The sequence below is a fragment of the Thalassophryne amazonica genome, chromosome 13 (genome assembly GCF_902500255.1).
Source record: "Thalassophryne amazonica chromosome 13, fThaAma1.1, whole genome shotgun sequence".
Taxonomy (NCBI): domain Eukaryota; kingdom Metazoa; phylum Chordata; class Actinopteri; order Batrachoidiformes; family Batrachoididae; genus Thalassophryne; species Thalassophryne amazonica.
Window position 1 is genome coordinate 94984437 of NC_047115.1, and position 20761 is coordinate 95005197.

The 20761-nt window shown below is 42.4% G+C and overlaps 1 protein-coding gene across 3 annotated transcripts in view; it reads right to left on the minus strand.

The window, feature by feature from the left end:
- herc4 (HECT and RLD domain containing E3 ubiquitin protein ligase 4) overlaps window positions 1-20761 on the minus strand; it is an 87532-nt gene that overhangs the window by 26391 nt on the left and 40380 nt on the right. For 2 of the 3 annotated variants that reach the window (XM_034185039.1, XM_034185040.1), the window contains exons 13-16: window positions 15445-15634; window positions 15169-15341; window positions 14960-15079; window positions 14267-14365 (exon numbers count right to left, since the gene is read on the minus strand). In XM_034185039.1, the coding sequence (XP_034040930.1) occupies window positions 14267-14365; window positions 14960-15079; window positions 15169-15341; window positions 15445-15634 (582 nt within the window). The remainder of the gene's footprint in view (window positions 1-14266; window positions 14366-14959; window positions 15080-15168; window positions 15342-15444; window positions 15635-20761) is intronic. The other variant, XM_034185041.1, reaches the window with a different exon arrangement.

Below are 20761 nucleotides of genomic sequence, written 5' to 3' on the forward strand. Positions count from 1 at the left end.
TCCCAATTCGGATCAGGGAGACAGACACCCTCTCTACTTTTAAGATTAGGCTTAAAACTTTCCTTTTTGAAAAAGCTTATAGTTAGGGCTGGATCAGGTGACCCTGAACCATCCCTTAGTTATGCTGCTATAGACTTAGACTGCTGGGGGGTTTCCCATGATGCACCCAGTGTTTCTTTTTATTCACCTCTTTTTGCTCTGTATGCACCACTCTACATTTAATCATTAGTGATTGAGCTCTGCTCTCTTCCACAGCATGTCTTTTTCCTGATTCTCTCCCCTCAGCCCCAACCAGTCCCAGCAGAAGACTGCCCCTCCCTGAGCCTGGTTCTGCTGGAGGTTTCTTCCTGTTAAAAGGGAGTTTTCCTTCCCACTGTCACCAAGTGCTTGCTCATAGGGGGTCGTTTTGACCATTGGGGTTTTTCTGTAATTACTGTATGGCTTTTGCCTTACAATATAAAGTGCCTTGGGGCAACTGTTTGTTGTGATTTGGCGTACAGACCGATTAAAGCAGTGCTGAAGGGGAAAGGGATCCGATTCCAGACACCCTACAAGATGAGGGTGTACTGGGACTCGGGTCCGAAGATCTATGAGCGTGCGGACGAGGTGGCCCGGGACATGATGAAACGAGGGATCAAGGTGACAGTAACAATGAGGAAGAGCGCTGCATCAATTGCAGAGAAGCGGTTGACTGAACTCCTACCATGGAAACGTGCAGCCGTGATGGACAAAGTCGCCCGGAGTGTGAAGCAGAGGCTTGCGGAGTTTAGAAGACTGCCACAACACTGAACTCAGCAAGGCTAAATAACACATACTTTGGACAGTATGGGAACATATCCCCCCCGACTAGATCTGACAGATAAACCAGAGAATTATTATCCCCCAAGTTGTTCTCTTTCGTAACTATAATGCTCAGAGATTCTATTCGATAGCCTTACGATAAATATATGGAAATTTTTGTTACCGACAGGAGTGTCAAGTATGTGCTGAATGTTGGACAGTTATAGTGAAAGTAGGATACCAGTTAACGGGTATCCTCGTAACACTATGGAGGGCCCTTACAGCGACGAGGATCCACACCCTCCCCCCACCAACAGGGAATATGAAGGATGGAGAAACACATCCTTCAACTTTGAAGTCACAGTGTTTTTTGTTGTATTGTTTGTTAGTGGTTTTGTTGTGTTCGTCACAGTGCATAGGTTTATGTTGCTAACACAAATGGAACAGAGAGATACGGGGTACAGTAAGTTCGGGGTAGGATCTTGGAATGTGAATGGTCTCAACAACCCAGTAAAGAGGCGCAAAGTTATGACAAAAATGAGAGAGGAACATAATCAGATCATATTCCTGCAGGAAACTCATTTGTCTCATGTTGAACATGAGAAACGTAAAAACTTTGGATACAAAAACATTTTTTTCAGTACTTTTAAGGGAGGACACAAAAGGGGAGTCTCTATATTAATACACAGCTCAGTGAATTTTGAGTTAATTAGAGAGTTTAAGGACTCAGATGGCAGATTTATCTTGGTGCAGGGGAAATTAGAAAACATTTTGACCACCCGTCTCTGTGTTTATTTACCTCCATACAGTACTCAGGATATTACGAAAAAGATTCTCGAACTGATTACGTCTGAAACACAAGGCATTTTAATCTGTGCAGGAGATTTTAACGCAGTATTAAATTGTAAATTGGACACTACTAACAATAGAAGAAATACATCTCACAGGAATAGGGTATTGGGGAGGGGTCTGAATGAGTTTGGACTGATGGATGTTTGCAGAGAATTACATCCGTCGGCTAAATGTTACACATACTACTCCACTCCTCATGCCACATACTCAAGAATAGCTTTTTTCTTCATGTTTCAAAATGATGACAGAATTCAGAGATGCGAAATTAGAAGCAGAGATATTTCAGACCACTCTCCAATATACTTAGTATTACATTTAGAAACTACATTCAAGAAAACTATTTAGAGGCTCAACACCAGCTTACTTAATAACAAAACAGTTGTACAGCAGATAAAATCTGATATTCAGACTTTCCTTGATATAAATGATAATGGAGAAGTTAATCCAGAGATATTATGGGATGCCCTAAAGACAGTTGTTAGAGGCAAGTTAATAACAGTTAGTGCAGGAATTAAGAAAGCAAAGGAAAGCCAATTTAAACAACTTAAAAAGAGCTTAATAGAATTGGAAAGAGAGCATAGCAAGAATCAAAGACCTCAATTGCTGGTTGACATAAATGACATTAGAAACCAAATATCAGATATGTACAACAAGGAATTAGAGAAGAAATATAAATTTTTGAAACAATCCTATTATGAGACAGCCCCTAAAGCCACAAAATTACTAGCAAGGAAATTACGGAAAAAACAAATTTTGCAGTCTATTTATAAAACTGAAGACTCTCAAACAAAACAAGTATGTAACAACCTGGATGAAATAGATGAAGCCTTTCAAATATACCATAGAATCCTGTGTTCCCAGGCACAGTTAGAAAAGAAGAACATAAAAGACTCTCTAGATTTGCTTTCAATTGGAGCACATCAAAATAAATGTATAAATTCATCAATTACAAAAGAGGAATTGGAGAACACGCTACAAAAATTGAAAAATAATAAGACACCTGAAAGTGACGGTCTACCTGCTGAGTGGTACAAAGTCTTCAGAGAAGACTTAATTCCTGTACTTTTAAGAACTTTTAATTGGTCTCTCAAAAAGATGTCCACTCCACCATCATGGAAAGAAGCCATCATTACAGTTATACCTAAAGAAGGCAAAAACAAAATGCTATGCAGCTCATATAGACCAATTTCAATTTTAAATCAAGACAATACATTGTATGCGTCTGTCATGTCCAAAAGATTAGACTCTTTTGTTCCAGATCTAACTGAATGCGATCAGACTGGTTTCATTTGGGGTCGTCAAACACACGACAACACAAGGCGCTCTCTCCATATAATTCAGCATATCAAGAAGACTAACACAAAGGTGGTCCTAGTCAGTCTAGATGCTGAAAAAGCATTTGACTGTGTTAATTGGGAATATTTGTTTTGGACGTTTTGGAACAATTTGGCTTCGATGAAAATTAAATTAACTGTATTAAAACGTCCTCAGCTCCTACAGCAAGAATTAAGATAAATGGTTGTTTATCAGACCGTTTTAATTTGGAAAGATCCACTCATCAAGGATGCCCTCTTTTGCAAACCCTTTTTGCACTTTACATAGAACCCTTAGACCAAGCAGTAACAGAAAACAACCATATACAGGGGATCTCACTCCAGGACCATGAACATAAAATTGCTTTACATGCTGATGATGTTCTTTTGTATATCCAGGACCCAGATGCCTGTCTCCCTGTCCTTTTTGACCTTCTTGATGAATTCGGCTCTTATTCCGGTTACAAACTATAAAAAACACAAATACTGAGATTTTTTTTCTCCCCTGTCTGCATATATAGTAACGGTTAAGTGCCACACTGGCAGAACCATTTATGAACATTAATACGCATATATGCAATTTATTCATGCAAGACAGAAGGTATGTAGTGCATGAGTGAATGTGGTGTGTGTGACCCCCATCCGCCCTTCCCGATCAGCCTACAACATCCTACTCAAAACCAACAGACAGGTTCTATCAGGAAGGGCCAACCACCAAAACAACACAAAGACAGACAAGAACGAGAGACAAGTGGTGAAGACAATAACTGACGTGAGACACCGAGGAGAAGGGGCCCCAACCATACGACATACCATGACAAACAACCACACATCAATCAATCAATCAATCCATCCATTTTTTTTTATATAGCGCCAAATCACAACAAACAGCTGCCCCAAGGCGCTCCATATTGCAAGGCAAGGCCATACAACAATTATGTAAAACCCCAACGGTCAAAACGACCCCCTGTGAGCAAGCACTTGGCTACAGTGGGAAGGAAAAACTCCCTTTTAACAGGAAGAAACCTCCAGCAGAACCAGGCTCAGGGAGGGGCAGTCTTCTGCTGGGACTGGTTGGGGCTGAGGGAGAGAACCAGGAAAAAGACATGCTGTGGAGGGGAGCAGAGATCGATCACTAATGATTAAATGCAGAGTGGTGCATACAGAGCAAAAAGAGAAAGAAACAGTGCATCATAGGAACCCCCCAGCAGTCTAAGTCTATAGCAGCATAACTAAGGGATGGTTTAGGGTCACCTGATCCAGCCCTAACTATAAGCTTTAGCAAAAAGGAAAGTTTTAAGCCTAATCTTAAAAGTAGAGAGGGTGTCTGTCTCCCTGATCTGAATTGGGAGCTGGTTCCACAGGAGAGGAGCCTGAAAGCTGAAGGCTCTGCCTCCCATTCTACTCTTACAAACCCTAGGAACTACAAGTAAGCCTGCAGTCTGAGAGCGAAGCGCTCTATTGGGGTGATATGGTACTACGAGGTCCCTAAGATAAGATGGGACCTGATTATTCAAAACCTTATAAGTAAGAAGAAGAATTTTAAATTCTATTCTAGAATTAACAGAAAGCCAATGAAGAGAGGCCAATATGGGTGAGATATGCTCTCTCCTTCTAGTCCCCATCAGTACTCTAGCTGCAGCATTTTGAATTAACTGAAGGCTTTTTAGGGAACTTTTAGGACAACCTGATAATAATGAATTACAATAGTCCAGCCTAGAGGAAATAAATGCATGAATTAGTTTTTCAGCATCACTCTGAGACAAGACCTTTCTGATTTTAGAGATATTGCGTAAATGCAAAAAAGCAGTCCTACATATTTGTTTAATATGCGCTTTGAATGACATATGAACAAACAGTGACAGCAACAGTCTGTTGTCTAATTAGTGAGCATCCATACCCTAATCCAGAACATCGTAGTGATAATCCTCTTAAGAGCACCCAAAAACCAAATTGGGGTGACGGCCACAAACACGTGACCATCCACACACAGAGACGCAGATCACAGCTAAATATCCGATCACTACTGTGGCTGGTGTGTTGGGCCAAGACAAGAGTACAGAACCTTACCATATGACATGGACCACTCTGGCACATCAGAAGCCATGCGGCCGGCCGCGAGCTATGACGTAAGTGGGTCCAGGACGCAGGGTCCCGGGGGAGCCAGGAGAAAAGGGGCAGAGGAAGGGCACGGGGGCCAGGAAAGGCAGCCCCTGTAGCCACCGGACAGCACAGTAAACCAACAGGGGAGCGGCCTGACGGTGCCGGACCCCCCCCCACAGGGTCACAGGGAGCCGCCCCAAACCGAGGGAAGCACACAGGGCGCCAGCATGGGCCCATCAATAGGGGGAGCCCCAGAACCACGCCACGCAGGCCACAGCCCCCGAGGGGGGGAGCAAGCGGCAGCAAGAACGGGGGGCAAAGGAGACACCGCAACTGAATCCAAAGCACAAGGTAGGGACCACCGAGCCACACAAGGGCAGGGCCCAGCTCCCAGACAAGAGGCGAGGCCCGACCCCAGGGCCAGGAAGAGCACAAGGCCCCCGCGACAGCCAGACCCCCCAGCGCAGCCAGAAATGCCCCCCAAGCCAGGGGACCACAGCAGAACCGGCGAGGCAGACCCCCCACTCCAGAGCCCCAGACATCCAGTCACCCGGGGCCAACCCCACGTGCCACATTCACCCTACCTACCAACGCCACCACAGCTGTTACAATTAATCTCCCTTGCTGTGTACGACCCCCTAAGTGTGCAAAGATAAAGTGTTGCATTAAAAGCAGGGCAAGAGATGGCAGGTGGCAGACTGCCGTGGGTGGCCACGGCACACCGCTGTGCCACAGCCAGCCCTGCAAACCCACCACCGCCTGTGACCCCGACTCCAAATTGGTGAAGGTGTTTACTAAACGTGTAGAAGTAAGGTGTGTGCATTAAAACTGCAAGGCAGGGGTGGCGGCTGGAGATCGCAGTGGAAGGCTGCAGTGGAAGGCTACAGCGCACAGCTGCGCCACAGACTACCCTGCAAGCCCATCCCCAACACCCTACCGCAAATCATGTGAACCCTACAATGTGCTATTTACAACCCAATATGATGTGCGTGCAGGTGCTAACCTGGTGAAGTGCATTAAAAGGGTGTGACACGTGAGGCCCAACCCCAAGCAGCAGGTGGAGGGAGAGGCGCAGCAAGGGGAGGAGGCCACCCACACTGGCCCCACCGGGCCCCCAGCCCAATCCCAGATCCAGCAGAGGTGCCAGGGAAACCATGGGACAGGGGGAGGCGGGCAGCCCCGGAGGAGCACCGGAGGCCAGGGAGGAGCAAACCAACAGGTGGACAGGGGGCCAGGGAGCCGCAGATGGACGGGCCGCCCCACCTTGAGGTCCCCGAACCAGGGAAGGTGAAGGATGAGACCCCGGAGCGGCAGGGGCAGCCGAGGAGCAAAGGAGAAACAGGCGGGCCCCACAAACCCGGACGGGCCACGCACACCCGAGCCCCGGGAAGAGGCACCACCCCCCACCCAGGCACCGGACCCAAACCCACCAACGGTAGAGCAGACAGACCCAAATGAAAAGGAACAATGCCTGCCAAACTCTCTCGCCCCCGCTACCGCCACCCCCACCTACAATAGGACCAGAAGCCCCGCGGTGCGGCCCCCGGGCCCCCACTGGTGTGCCGGCCAGCACCCCCCAGGCACAAAGGCGCACCCACTACCCACAAGGAAGGAGCCGAAGGCAGCGGGCCAGCACCCGACCCAACCCCCCCGTCAGCCCGCAGTGCCAACTGGCAGCAACGGGAGGCAAACCCCCTCAGAACCCCCAAGCCCCACCCCCAACCCCAAATCCCCCAGCAAGTCCAGGACCCAACACCCGGACACCAAACCATCCACACACAGCCAGGCCGCACAGCCCCGCCGCACCCGAGGGGGCCAGCCACTATAAAAGACAAAATCTCTCTCCTCCACCAACTCAATCATATTCAAGAAAAGAAGAGGAAACAAAAAAAAGAAAAAGAAAACAAAACCACACAGTATCAGTCTCTGACAACAAGAGTCCCCCAAAGAACTGCAACCTGGATCAGCGGCACAAGAGAGAGAAAAGTCAGTAGGTCAATAATAATAGGAACAAATCATAATCTAATATTAATACAGTACAGTTGCAAAAGTGGCATTCCCTAACAGGCAAAAAGAAAATAATTTTATTTTATTTCATTTATTTATTTATTTTTATTAGCCCTCCAAATTCAGATTTAATGAGTTGATAAACAAGGACCATGTTTCATTAAATTTTGGTACTTGGTTTTTTGATGAAGCGGCTATTTTTTTCCATCGATATATATTCGATAAGGAGGTTTGACCAGTGGTTAATATTGATTGATTGTTTATTTTTCCAATTCAGCAAAATAGTTTTTTTGGCAATAGTCAGTGCTACAAGTATAGTTTTAGATTGTTTAGTTGGCAGTTCAATAATTGTCATGTCTCCAAGTAAACATAAATTAGGAGATAAGGGAATTCTATATCCCAAGATAGAGGACAATTTTTCATTGACTTTTGACCAAAAACGCTGGACAGGTGAGCAGAGCCAAAGAGCATGAAAAATGGGTATCAGTGGTGTTTAGTTCACACTGTGAACAAACAGCAGAGTCTGAGAAGCCCATTTTATACATCTTATATTGTGTAATGTGTGTTCTATGAAGAACTTTGTATTGGATGAGTTGTAAGTTGGTGTTTTTTGTCATTGAAAATGTGTTTTTACAGATCTGTGTCCAGTGGTCAGGTGAGGAGGAAGTCCACCCCCCATTTTAAACTGGGTAAATGTAAGACAGTGTTTACGCCTGATATTAACTTATATACCTTAGACAAGGTTTTCTTTATTGGGAGGAGGTTCTTGATGTCTGTCACTAATGCGGGTAGTTCTGGTGGGCACTGATGTGTCTGAATTTTTGACATCACAGCATACTTTACTTGATGGTAATGAATAAAATTTCCTCCTATAATTCCAAACCTCTGCATCAACTTATTAAATGATATAAACCTTTTATTTTGAAAGACATGATGCAGGTGTGTGATTCCTTTCTGTTCTCATGTGCTGACATGAAGAGTTGCTTTATTGATCTTAAAGTCTGGGTTGTGCCAAATAGGAGCATCTGTACAGATTTCCATTGGTGAGTTTGTAATTTCTAAGGTTTTCCACCAGGCAGTCAAAGTGGAAGAAATCAATGGATTTTTAAAGCATTTATGGCATTTAATGGAAGCAGTAATAAAGGGTAAATCTGAGAGTTGGATGTTGTTACATTCTAACTGTTCTAATTCAATCTAGGAACTGTGGACTGGATCGAGATGAATCCATTTAATCAAGTATTGTATCTGGTTAGCCAGATAATAATGGAGTAAATGGAGTAAATTTGGTGCTTCCAGACCTCCTTGAGATTTATTTTTCTGAAGAGTAGCGAGACTAATTTGAGCTTTTTTATTTTTCCAGTAAAACTTTGAGATGGCCAAATCTAAAGTCTGAAACCATTTGATTGTGGTCTTGAATGGAATCATTGAAAAAAGGTAGTTAATTTGTGGTAATACTTTCATTTTGATAGTTGCTATCTGTCATAATAAGGAGATGGGGAGGTTGTTCGATCATTCAAATCATTACAGATTTTGTCAGTGAGTGGGGCTAAGTTCAAATGGGTCAGCTCTCCTAATTTAGAAGAGATGTTTATGCCTAGGTACTTAATATTGCCAGTGGGAAAGGTATAGTGTGGGTCTTGAGGTGAAGGGCTCCATGAATCCTCGGTTAAAGGAAGTATCATCGATTCTGACCAGTTAATAGAGTAATATGATAGTTGTGAGAAAGTAGTGATCAGTTTACATACTTCTTGTAGTGATTTGGAGGGTTCTTGTATGATATCATCAGCATATAAATTGATTTTGTGGTCTGACACTGAAGACTTGATACCCTTAATGTTGACGTTCTGACGTATTGCAGCCACAAGTGGTTCTATAAATATTGCAAATAATAACGGTAAGAGTGGGCAGCCCTGTATAGTCCCTCTTTGCATGTGAAACTTTGAGAGGTAATCTCATTAGTTGTGACTGTGGCCTTTGGTGAGTTATATAGAGTTGTGATCCAATGAATAAAGGATTCTCCAAAGCCAAATTTATGAAGTACTCTAATAAGGATACTCCAACTGACTATCAAAGGCTTTTTCTGCATCCAATGACACCATTATTGCCTTTGTATTGCTACGCTGTGATTTGTCAATGAGACTGAGAAGTCTTCTGACATTGTTGGTATAGAATGTCGACCCTTAATAAACCCAGTTTGGTCCTTATGTATTATCGATGGCAATATTTTTTCTAAGCGAGATGCCAATGCCTTAGCAATAATTTTTACATTGGTATTTATTAATGATAGTGGATGGTAATTAGAGGTCAGAGTAGGGTCTTTTTCTGGTTTCAATATAAGTTTTATTGCTGCAGTATTCATATGAGTGGGAATTTGACCTTTAATCCAAATTTCTAAAACAGTCCTAAAGAATAGTGGAGCCATTATCTCCCAAAAATGTTTTAGGAATTCGGGAGGAAAGCCATATGGACCCGGAGCCCTGCCATTAGGCATTTTATTCAAAGCTGCATGTAGTTCTATGATAGTTACAGGAGTGTCTAATGATTCAGTGTGCTCTTTAGAAAGTTGAGGCAAGTTTAGATTATCAAGGAATGACTGGATATCTACTGGATTAGGTGCATTCTCTGATGAATACAGATTACTATAATAGTTCTTAAATATCTGATTAATTTCCTGTGGTGACTGTGTGTAGTTTACAGCTTGATCCTGGATAGATGTTATCCTTGATTTTTCCTTATTGCGTTGTAGTTAATTTGCCAGAAATTTACCTGATTTATTATTATGTTCGAAATTATTATATCTAAGTCGCTGGATGAGGAACTCTTTTTTTTATATAATATTGTCGAGTTGGAACTTTGCCTTATTTAATTCAGACAGAGTTTGATCACTTGTTATAGAATTACTGGTTAGGAACAAATCAATTCTAGAATGAGATTGGTGTACAGGAGAGAAAAATGTGTATTCCTTTGTCAATGTATTTTTGATCCTCCAACTATCCACCAAACCAAAGTCATCCATATACTCCTTTATAGTTTTGGCAGACTGAGAAAGCCTTACAGATGTTGGAGAACTGGAATGATCTAAAGCCGGGTTTAAAGCAACATTAAAGTCTCCTCCAATGATGACTGCCGAATTGGCCATTAAATTAGAAATCTGTGAAAACGGTGTATGAAAAAAGCTTGAGTCATCATTGTTGGGAGCATATAAATTAACAATTGTAAATATTTTACTAGAAATAGTTGCCTGGGTTATTATATACCGACCTTCAGGATCTGTCACAGAGTTATTAAGAATGAATGGGACTCTTCTATGAACTAATACTGAGATTTAATTATAGCCCAGCTTCCAAACTGAAAAAGGATCTTCCTATTGACTGGTCTCAGAAAGCAATTAAATATATGGGAGTTTGGCTGATGCACAATCTCGATAATTTATACAAGCACAAGGGTGGACACCATTAAAATGTGCATCTTACCTAAACTGCTATACTTACTTTTAGCCCTGCCAATTAGAGTTCCAAGCAGTCAATTTCAGGAATGGGACAAACAAATCTCAAGATTTGTATGGAGAGGAAGAAAACGAAGAGTTAAATATAGTACAATGACTATTAGTAAGGAGGAAGGCGGTATGGCATTCCTAACATTAACGATTATTTTTACTCTGCCCAAATTAGAACAGTCGTTAATTGGTGTGACAGTAATTGTGAAGCAAAATGGAAAGAAACAGAACGAGAATCCAATGGAATCTCAATACAAGCAATGATAGGAGATTATAAATTAACAATTGCGGGAGAGCAGTTGAGCTCCATAGTCTTCTTTACATTACACACTTGGTTTGACGTTATTAGAAAATTTGATTTATGGTCTCAACTGAAGATACTACGATGGGTGACACATGATACTGACTTCAAACCTAACGTGATGGATTCTAGATTTAAGTACTGGGTAAAAAAATGGAATCACTGCTTACTGTCTTACTTTAGAGAAACAAATGTTGGAAAGCTTTCAAACACAAACAAAAATATAATTTGGGAAAACAGGATCAGTTCTGATACTTTCAAGTACGAGATTATTATTTAAGGGAAATTAAGAGGAAGAAGGCAAATACAGAACTTAACAAAATTATACAATTACCGGTACAAGCATACTCTAGGGTTTCCAAATCAGTAGTTTCAAAACTTTACAAAGGAATTGCAAAGACTAGGGGGTATACTACTAACTATATTAAGGAGCGATGGGAAAAAGAGCTGGGTGAGACAATAACCATCCAGCAATGGAAGAACATGTGTGAAACCGTGTTTATCACTTCATGCTCTATGTACTGGCGTGAATATTCTTGGAAGAACCTGGTCTGTTTTTTATTACTCCCAAGATGAAAGTGTATTTCTCATTATCATACCAAAAGTGTTGGTGTAACTGTGGGGATGATGAGGCAAATCATCACCATATTTTTTGGGACTGCCCTCTGATAAAACCATTTTGGGGAAATGTTTGGACAACATTACAACATATCCTGAGATGCCAGATCCCACCAACGTGTGTATCATTCTATTTGGGAAACATACCAGAGGAATTGTCAGGGAATGACAAATACCTGTTGAAAATTATGACTTTAGCAGCAAAGAAGGCAATCACCAGGAATTGGTTTAAACCTAATCCGCCTACAGCAGACAATTGGTTCAATATTATTAAGGAAATCCATGAGATGGAAAGACTTACTTTCCTTCTTAGACTTGAAAAGGACCTTTATATGGTAAGGTGGAGGAAATGGATTGTATTTCTTCAGGAAAAGAGGGATCGACATGGCGGCTTTTTCCCCATCTTAATTGAACGGGGGGTCCCCCTCCCCTGCTCCTCGGCTTTTCCATTGTATTCTCTATACTGTATGTATGTTAGCTGAGACAGAGGTGCACAAGCTGTGTTGTCATCATTTACATCCCCCTCCTATAATCTGTAATTTATGTTCTTTTTTGTAGTGAAGTCTTTTGTGAACAGTTATGGATTTGGTACCTATGTTCATGCACTGTGCTGATGATTGCTATTGTTGTTCTAAAATAATAAAAAGTATTAAAAAAAAAAAGAAAGTGCAAAAGGCCCACTGTGCTCAGCACCAAGGGGCCAATGACCCATTCACATTTTTTACCCTCTGAATCACTGAGTTAAGACAGTTTACTGACTGTTTTTATGTTATTTATACTGTTATTATATGTTATTTTGCATTTAATAGATCACAACTGACTTCATCAAGTACAGTCAATCTTAAATCAATTTCATAACATGTTGAATAGGTCATAGGAGCTGTGTGGTCTGAAATATCTCTCACTTCTTAAAGCACAGCAATGTGAACAACTGAAAAAAGAAGGGACTTTATATAATATTGTGGCATTTATCAGAAAACTGGAGTAATGTATTTTGTTCATGCTGAAATAGTCCATGGGCTGTAGTTCTGTGGATAATGAAGCTAGACTTACAAACTACCACTCACAATGTGGCTGTGGTTGTGTGCTACACAGTGGTATGATTTATGCAAATGAGTGAGTTTAATTATTTTTCTCTTCATACTCTTTGCATGTCGTTCATTATTAAATTAAAAACTATTCACAGCATTGTATGTGGAGATTCTGAGTTATCCACATCATGGTATTGAAGTAGGTTGAGTCAGGTCAACTGGACTTACTTAGTTCCTCGAAAATGTTTTGCCCTTCATCCAGAAATCTTCATTATTTCTAAGTTACAGTAGTGAGAGCCTCAAATATTTGGGTCGCTGATGTCACAGTGATGCAGAGAAAGGCATAAATGGGTCACTAGAGGTCATTTGAGTTCAGGGGTGAGCTGCCACTATTGTCGGCATCACTAGAGGAGAGGTGAGAACCATCTCTGTGTCTCTGTGGTATAAATGAAGGGACAGAATGACTGGTGTTTTAGAGTTGGTATCTCAGCTTCCCAACCTTGTTTAAAGAAGATTTCATCACTTTGACAAATTCAAAATTCTAATTTATTAATTTATATAGCGCCAATTCACGATGAGATCGTCTCAAGGCGCTTCACACAACATAATAAAAACAGAAAAAACTGAATAAAAAATTTAAAAACACAATAAAAAGACAAAACCATAAAAGAATACAAGATGACACCTCCTTTAAACCAACCATCTTCCCTGTATAAAACAATGACATTGTTATCAGGGGTGTGTCCTTTTTTTCCCCTTTAAGGGTTTTTTTGTTGTTGTTGATGCTCTGCTTGTTGTTAACTTGAGCCAGTACAGTGGTGAGCATGTTCACCACACACACACACACACACACACACACACACACACACACACACACACACACACACACACACACACACACACACACACACACACACACACGGTGCTCAGTTCCATGTAGAGAATGTTTGATGTACATTTAATGTACAATGACATCAAAGGCTCTTCTCTCTTAATGGGTGGAACTTAAGAACGGAGTAGTTTCTTTAATTAGTATTATTTTTTTAATCTCCTGCAAATGTTGTAGGAAGTGCAATCTTTGTACATTTGAGCTTTTCTATCGACCCACAGATTCTCACTGTGACCGTTTATTTTAAGCGTGGACATACTGTAGGTGTAATACTGTCCACACCACTCCCACTGTAAACTGTCAGGATTTGAGTTTGGTTTGCTTTTATTTCTTTTGTTTGTTCTATTGCTGGGGTTTCCATTTGGGTCTGTCTGTCCCTTTCTCTCTTGTCTGTCTCTGCTGGCTCTTGGTGGTGGGCGGTTCCCTCTCTCTCTGGTCATACCCTTTTTCTGGTGTGTTCCACGCACACCTGTTCCCAATCAGCACCTCATCACCTGGGTGTATTTAAGCTCCTCATTTTTCCTTGTTCCTTTGCCAGACTGATGCACCTAGTGCCTTCTCTCCAGCTCTGTTTTGTGTTCTCGACCTGCTTGCCTCTCCTGTGTTCCAATTACCTGCCTGTATCCTCGACCACGCCTTTGCCTGATGTTTACGGTATTGTTACTCTTGTTGGACTGCCTCACTGTGTACCGGACCCCATTTATTGCTACAGTAAATTGCTTTTACCTACAGAGCTTGTTGTCAGAGTCCTGTATTTGCGTCCAGCCTAACCAGTCACCCAGACCTGATATAAACCAGGGTCGCCTGCCTCACAGCCTACACCTATCAACAGGAACACCACAGATAAGAAATTAAAGAAGTCCTTTATTTTGTTACCTGCATTTGTATGACAGCATCCGTTTGAAGCAACGTTGTCTTGGCTTGGGCATCAAATACAAAAGGATACCTGCATAGTGTCACGACACCATCATGGCCCTGAGGACAGAGAGGCAAGAATAAACCGTTCACAATGAGACAAGAATAAACCGTTCACAATGAGGCAAGAGTAAGATAAGATAAGAAGGCCTTTATTCATCCTTCAATGGGGAAATTTCAGTGTCACATCGCAGCATAGAACAGTAGTAGTAGTCAGAAGGGCATGCAATAAAACAAACAAGCATCTCTTAAAAACAAGAACTAAAAAAGCACTGAGTGCCGGGTAAAGCTAAGGCTACCATTGTTCAGTTCAATGCTGCACTGCCGGGATGATATACACTGTCAGGATGTGAGAGTGATCAGATAAAATGGCTTCGCGTTACTCTGATATTTACAATATGGACAGGTTAAAATATAAGTAATATATATGTAATATGTAATGTAATATATGTAAAGTGACTTGAGTGCACCATAAGTTAAATAAAATAATAATATATATAATATATATATTATATACATATAATATATATATAATAATAATAATAATAAATAATAAACCGTTCACAATGACGCCTAAAGAAAAAAAAAAATTAAAAAATGCAATGAAGTGAATCATGGAACTGATATTGGATTCAGATCTTATATTGGACTCACCATAGTATGCATCTGCCTCTGAAACCATGTGACGTAATCATTTCTGATGTTTATAAGATCATCCAACTCATGAATATAGAATTTATCATATTGTATGATGTGTCCAGCTCGATCATTCACCTAAGGACAACAGTAAAATGTTAGAAAGGTGTTGGGTTTTATAGTCTGCTCATGTCATTAATTCATTTATTTATTTTGTTGCTACTTACCATATGCAGGATCTCCAAGAGTCTGAGGCATGTGTCCAGAAAAGTCATGAAAATTCTCTGCTCTATCTGAGGAATGCCCATCTTGTGCATCTGGAGCAAGTACACTACTGCATCCTTGTACAGCTCTACCAACCGCTGGAAAATTGGAGGCTCAAATGTCGACCACCAGTTTCCTGAAACACCATCAAGACCAAACAAATTTTGTTGAAGAGTACTTGGTGTCAGAGGAATAAACATGTGCAGCTCTAAATTCAAGAATGTTACTCTGCATCCTACCTAGCACCTTCAGCGGCAGCTCTTTCAGGCTGATGACTGATTTCGCAAAAGGAATAGCGATTGTCAAATAACTACTTCTTTCACTGAGGAGAGGGCATTCTGGGAGAGTGAGGTAGAGTCTCAAGGCTTCGATATCTGGAGGAGAATGACTGAGTTTGGGAATCAGGTTCTTCTCCAAACTGGCAGCAATCTGAGGAGGAGAGGACATAATATTTACTGTTACTACCATATGAGCATGCAGTGGCTCAAAAGGAGAGTCTGTTAATATGAACTACTAACAGCAGACTGACTGTCAGTAAACTGGATCAAAGTTGGCAGAAGCGGTGTTTTGGTAGCATTGCTTTCTCCACATTTTCACAGTAAAGTCTGCCCAGCTGCCTCCAAAGTTAAAATGTTATTACAGTCACGTGACACAGTGCCCACTATTCATTTTGCACACCGGGGTGTTCATTTTATTTCATTCGGAACATCAAGTGGTTTCTCTTCCAATTAGTGCACAGTGTTTTCCTGGGTTCAGTCACTGGTTTCTCCTTATGCTTCTCCCTTTGTGCCTTTGATTTCTTACTAGGTTGTTTTTTTTTTTTAAACTCACTCTGCTGGTCTTTAGTTAGTGCGATGCTGTTATTTTAGAAGGCAATGGATTTTGTTACATCCACCAAGGACGCAATAAAATCATCGCCGCTTATTTGTCAGTCTGTCTGTTAGCAGGATTACATCAAAACTACAGTACAGATTTTGACAAAATTTTCACCACAGATAGATATCAGGTCATGGAAGACTACATTGAATTTTGGAGGTGATCCGGATTCTGGTTCAAGATTACACTTTATATAGGCTTTGAAGGATTACATCAAAACTACTTCACGGATTCTCATTAAATTTGCACCACAGATAGATATTAGGCCATGGAAGACTCCACTGAATTTTGGAGGTGATCTGGATCCGGATTCTGGCTCAGGATTCACTTTATAGGCTTTGAAGGATAATGTCAAAACTACTGCATGGATTTAGCCAAAATTGTCACCACAGATAGATATTATGGAAGACTTCATTAAATTTTGTAGTGGATTGGGATAAAGATCCTGATTCTGGATCATTTCTTAGACTGTCACCTTTTTGAAGATCATCTCAAATCTGCTTGATGGATCTTGACAAAATTTAAATAACATATGGCTGTTGTACAAAGGAGGACCCTGTTAGTGTTGGCTGTTGGGAGTGATCCAGATCAATATGGAGGTCCTGGAGCAGAAAGATACAACATCACGATGTAAAAACAAGATCAGGAAGACACTATTTTACTTCAGCTTGTGAATTAAATATCAGAATGCAACATCTTGATCAGTCAGTCCGTTGTGGATCAGTATGCAGTTATTGCATTGTGTTGTGGAATCTGGATCCCGTAAAGTCCATGTCAGGATGTGAATCATATATCTTTTATTTTGAGTCCTTGTCAACCCTTGACGTATGTCAAAAATCTCTGACTGCTCTTGTTTAGCCTGTGTGTTTTCTGTTCTCACAGCTTTGTGCCTTCATCTCATGTCTGTAATTAGCTGCACCCGTGCACTCTCACTCCCCACACCTGTTCCTCGTCACTCACTCACTATTTCAGTTCTCCTCTCCTGCACCAGGTGCTAAGCTTCCCTTCCTTCTCAGCCCTTTCTTCCAAATCTTTGAGTGGTTTTCCTGTGTGATTTCTGTATATTTGACCATTGCTGTGTTTTTGCCTACAGTTTTTGGATTATCGACCTCAAGTTAACCGTCTACTGAACCTTGGACTGTTGTACTTTGAGCTGCCTAGCAAACTGTGTCTGATGCCGGTTTTTGAATCAGGAATTTTGCACGTAAAACAACAACATCCACTGGCAGTGTTGTTTCCTCCCGCAAGAGTTCTTCTTCTGGTCCTCTGTCAGTTATTATAATACATATTCAGAAAATGTAACTCAACACAACTCACATCATCAGAATAGCAGAGAGGAGCAGCTAACAAACACCAGAAAAACTGGAAATCAAGTAAGTGGTTAACATGTTCTGCTGTGTGATCACTTCCAGCAGGCTGATACCAGATGCAAAGAAGAACATTAGTATGGTGGCTGATACAGGCGAGTATGTTGTCTTGCTTCTTCGAAAGGATGATCATTTTATGCTGCTATCTAGGGAGGTTCAGGATTGAAGTGGTAGCACTCCTGTATTGACAAAGATTCTCAGAGTCCTCTCAGAGAGCTCCCAACTTAGCCTGATACAGTCCTCTAAGAGCTGTGATTGGTTGACCAAAACAACAAACGAAATGGATAAAAAAAAGAGCTAGAAAGCCCAAATGGACAGAAGAGCCATACCTGCTGTTGGCACAGGTCGTGGAGGTGAAAAAATAGTTTTAATAGGGAAACTGGGTCCCAGGATTACAGCACAGGGGAAAAGGCAGACTTGGGAGTGCACTGCCCAACAAATCAATGCATCGTTCACCGATACGTTGTGCAATCCAAAGCGAGAGCGGAGATTACAGCACACAAGCCAAGTTCTTCTCAAACAGGTGAGTGTTGTAGGCGACCATTTAGACTGTGGCTGCTGACATCGCTTACTTTGATATTAATAATTATATGAATGTTATAGAATTTACACTTTTTCGTGTAGCCAGGTATCACAATGTTGTATTGACCATCTCAGGCGTTATTACGTTACTACACTGGGTGGGAAAAGTCAGCTCATTCCTGATGGGGTCAACCACAAACATTATTCCTGCACCATCAAGCCAGCAGCGTGTTACGGAATCACTGCCATTCAACATATGGAGAATGTCTCATTTTCCTCTCTTTCTTGCCGCCATCTTGTCCGGGTAAGAAACTCTTAGGGTTCTTAAAAGTTCTCCTCCCACCTCTTAACAGTTTTGCACCTTAGGAGCTCTCTTAAGGCCTAAGACGCTTTGAGAATAACTTTTATCTTACCAAGGGAAAATTCTAAGAAAATTCTTAAAATTCCTCAAATTCTAAGAAATTTCACTTGGTAACATAATTCTGGACCTACAAGGATAAAGAATCTAATTTTCCTTTTTTTTTTTTTTTTTTTGGTGAGATGAAACAATTCCTTGGGGGGGTTGATAACATAGAAACCACACAAATAGGGAGATCAAGCAAACTACACCTACAAACCAAATGAGGATTGGTGGACTTGAACCCAGTACCTTCTTGGTATGAGTTAAGAGTGCTAACCACTGTGCCAACAGATAGTGTGCAGTTGATGCCACGGACACGGATCCCATGATGTGCGCTCATGCAGCCATACTGGACATCAACTTCTGCAATGCATGAACGGCAAATAAATTAACCTTATGTTTAGCAGATGTGCTCTTTCACTTTATTTACCTCTGTCTACACAAATTATACCAACAAGGTGTTCCGTAGCTGTGCATACGATTACATGAGCCATAAAAAAAAAAAAAAAAAGGTCTCACAGGTACATTTCTTTATTGTTTTCCAACAAAAAGGTCTCACAGGTACATTTCTTTATTGTTTTCCAACTGATCAATAATGTGTGAAAAGTGACAGTTTTAAAGTTCTCCGTTGCATCATTATGTAATTTTCTGGATTAATTTGTCCCTCTCGTGAACCTCCAAACCAAAGGTAAGGGGTACAATTTCCTTCATAAATTGCAGCTCATTTGAGCAACTTTGTAGTTTTTTGACTCCGTGTTGTAAAGTTGGTCATATTTGCGGAGTTTTCTGCCAAATGTATTTGATCCATGATCAAAATGTATTCAGTGGGCACACTGCACAAGCTTTTAAAATATGACAGGAGAGGAAAGAATGAAAACATATGTGGTGTCAGATTTAGCAGGTGCATGTAAGACTGGGGTCCTGTGCTTGAGCACGGTTTGAAAAACAAAAAATAAACACCCGGGCTGTTAATCACGGAAATACTGTGCCCACTTCCCTCAAATCAATGAGTGTCAGTGCTGAACTTTAATTTCATACCTCTGTTACTGTGCACATTCAGACATCTCTGTCCAGTACACGCAAGGGGTTTTTAATGGAAATGTATAGCATTCAGACAGGACGTTTTGCCAGATGTGAGCAAAACTGTCAGGATTTCCATGCCTGGACCTGTGTAATGACTTTTTCTCTCATTAGATGGTGGCCTTTGTTCTGTTCTGGTAATATATTCTGTTCCCCACTACATGGTGCCCTTAAATTGTACTGCACACAAGGTTCGGATTATGACTGCTTATTGAAAGACTATTTAAACCCAGACTTTCCATCCAGCCATCCATTTTCTTCCGCTTTATGCGGAGTCGGGTCGCGGGGACAGCAGCTCAAGCAAAGCCGCCCAGACCTCCCGATCCACACACACCTCCCCCAGCTCCTCCGGGGGAACCCCGAGGCGTTCCCAAGCCAACCGAGAGACGTAGTCCCTCCAGCATGTCCTGGGTCTTCCCCGGGGCCTCCTCCCGATGGGACGTGCCCGGAACACCTCTCCAGCGAGGCATCCAGAGGGCATCCGGAAAAGATGCCCGAGCCACCTCAGCTGGCTCCCTTTGACATGGAGGAGCAGCGGCTCGACTCCGAGCTTCTCACCCTATCTCTAAGGGAGCGCCCCGCCACCCTGCAGAGGAAACTCATCTTGGCCGATTGTACTTGCGTACAAGAAGCTCCCATGACCAGTACAAAAATCAAGGACCGAGACATTGCTCGGTATGGCAGAGCCGGGGCCTCACCCTGGAGCCAGGCTTGGGGTTGGGGCTCGTGCACGAGTGCCTGGTGGTCAGGCCTTAGCCCATGGGGCTCGGCCGGGCTCAGCCCGAAAGAGCGACATGGGCCTCCCTACTGTGGGTTCACCACCTGCAGAGGGGGCCATGGGGGTCAGGTGCAGAGAGCACTGGGTGGCAGTCGAGGGCGGGTGGCCCGGCAGTCCGGTCCGCGCTCAAAGCCCCTGGCTGTTGGGACATGGAATGTCACCTCACTGGGGGGAAAGGAGCCTGAGCTTGTGCGGGAGGTTGAGAGATACCGACGAGAGATAGTCAGGCTCACCTCCATGCACAGCTTTGGCTCTGGTACCCAATTCCTGGAGAGGGGCTGGACGCTCCACTTTTCTGGCATTGCCCACAGGGAGAGGCAGAGAGCTGGCGTAGCATTGCTTATTGCTCCCCAGCTCAGTCGCCATGTGTTGGAGTTCACTCTGGTGAACGAGAGGGTCGCGTCCCTACGCCTTCGGGTCGGGGACAGGTCTCTCACTGTTGTCTCAACCTACAGGCTGAGGGAAGTACCGACCTTCTTGGAGTCCCTGGGAGGGGTACTAGATAGTGCTCCGACTGGTGACTCCATTGTTCT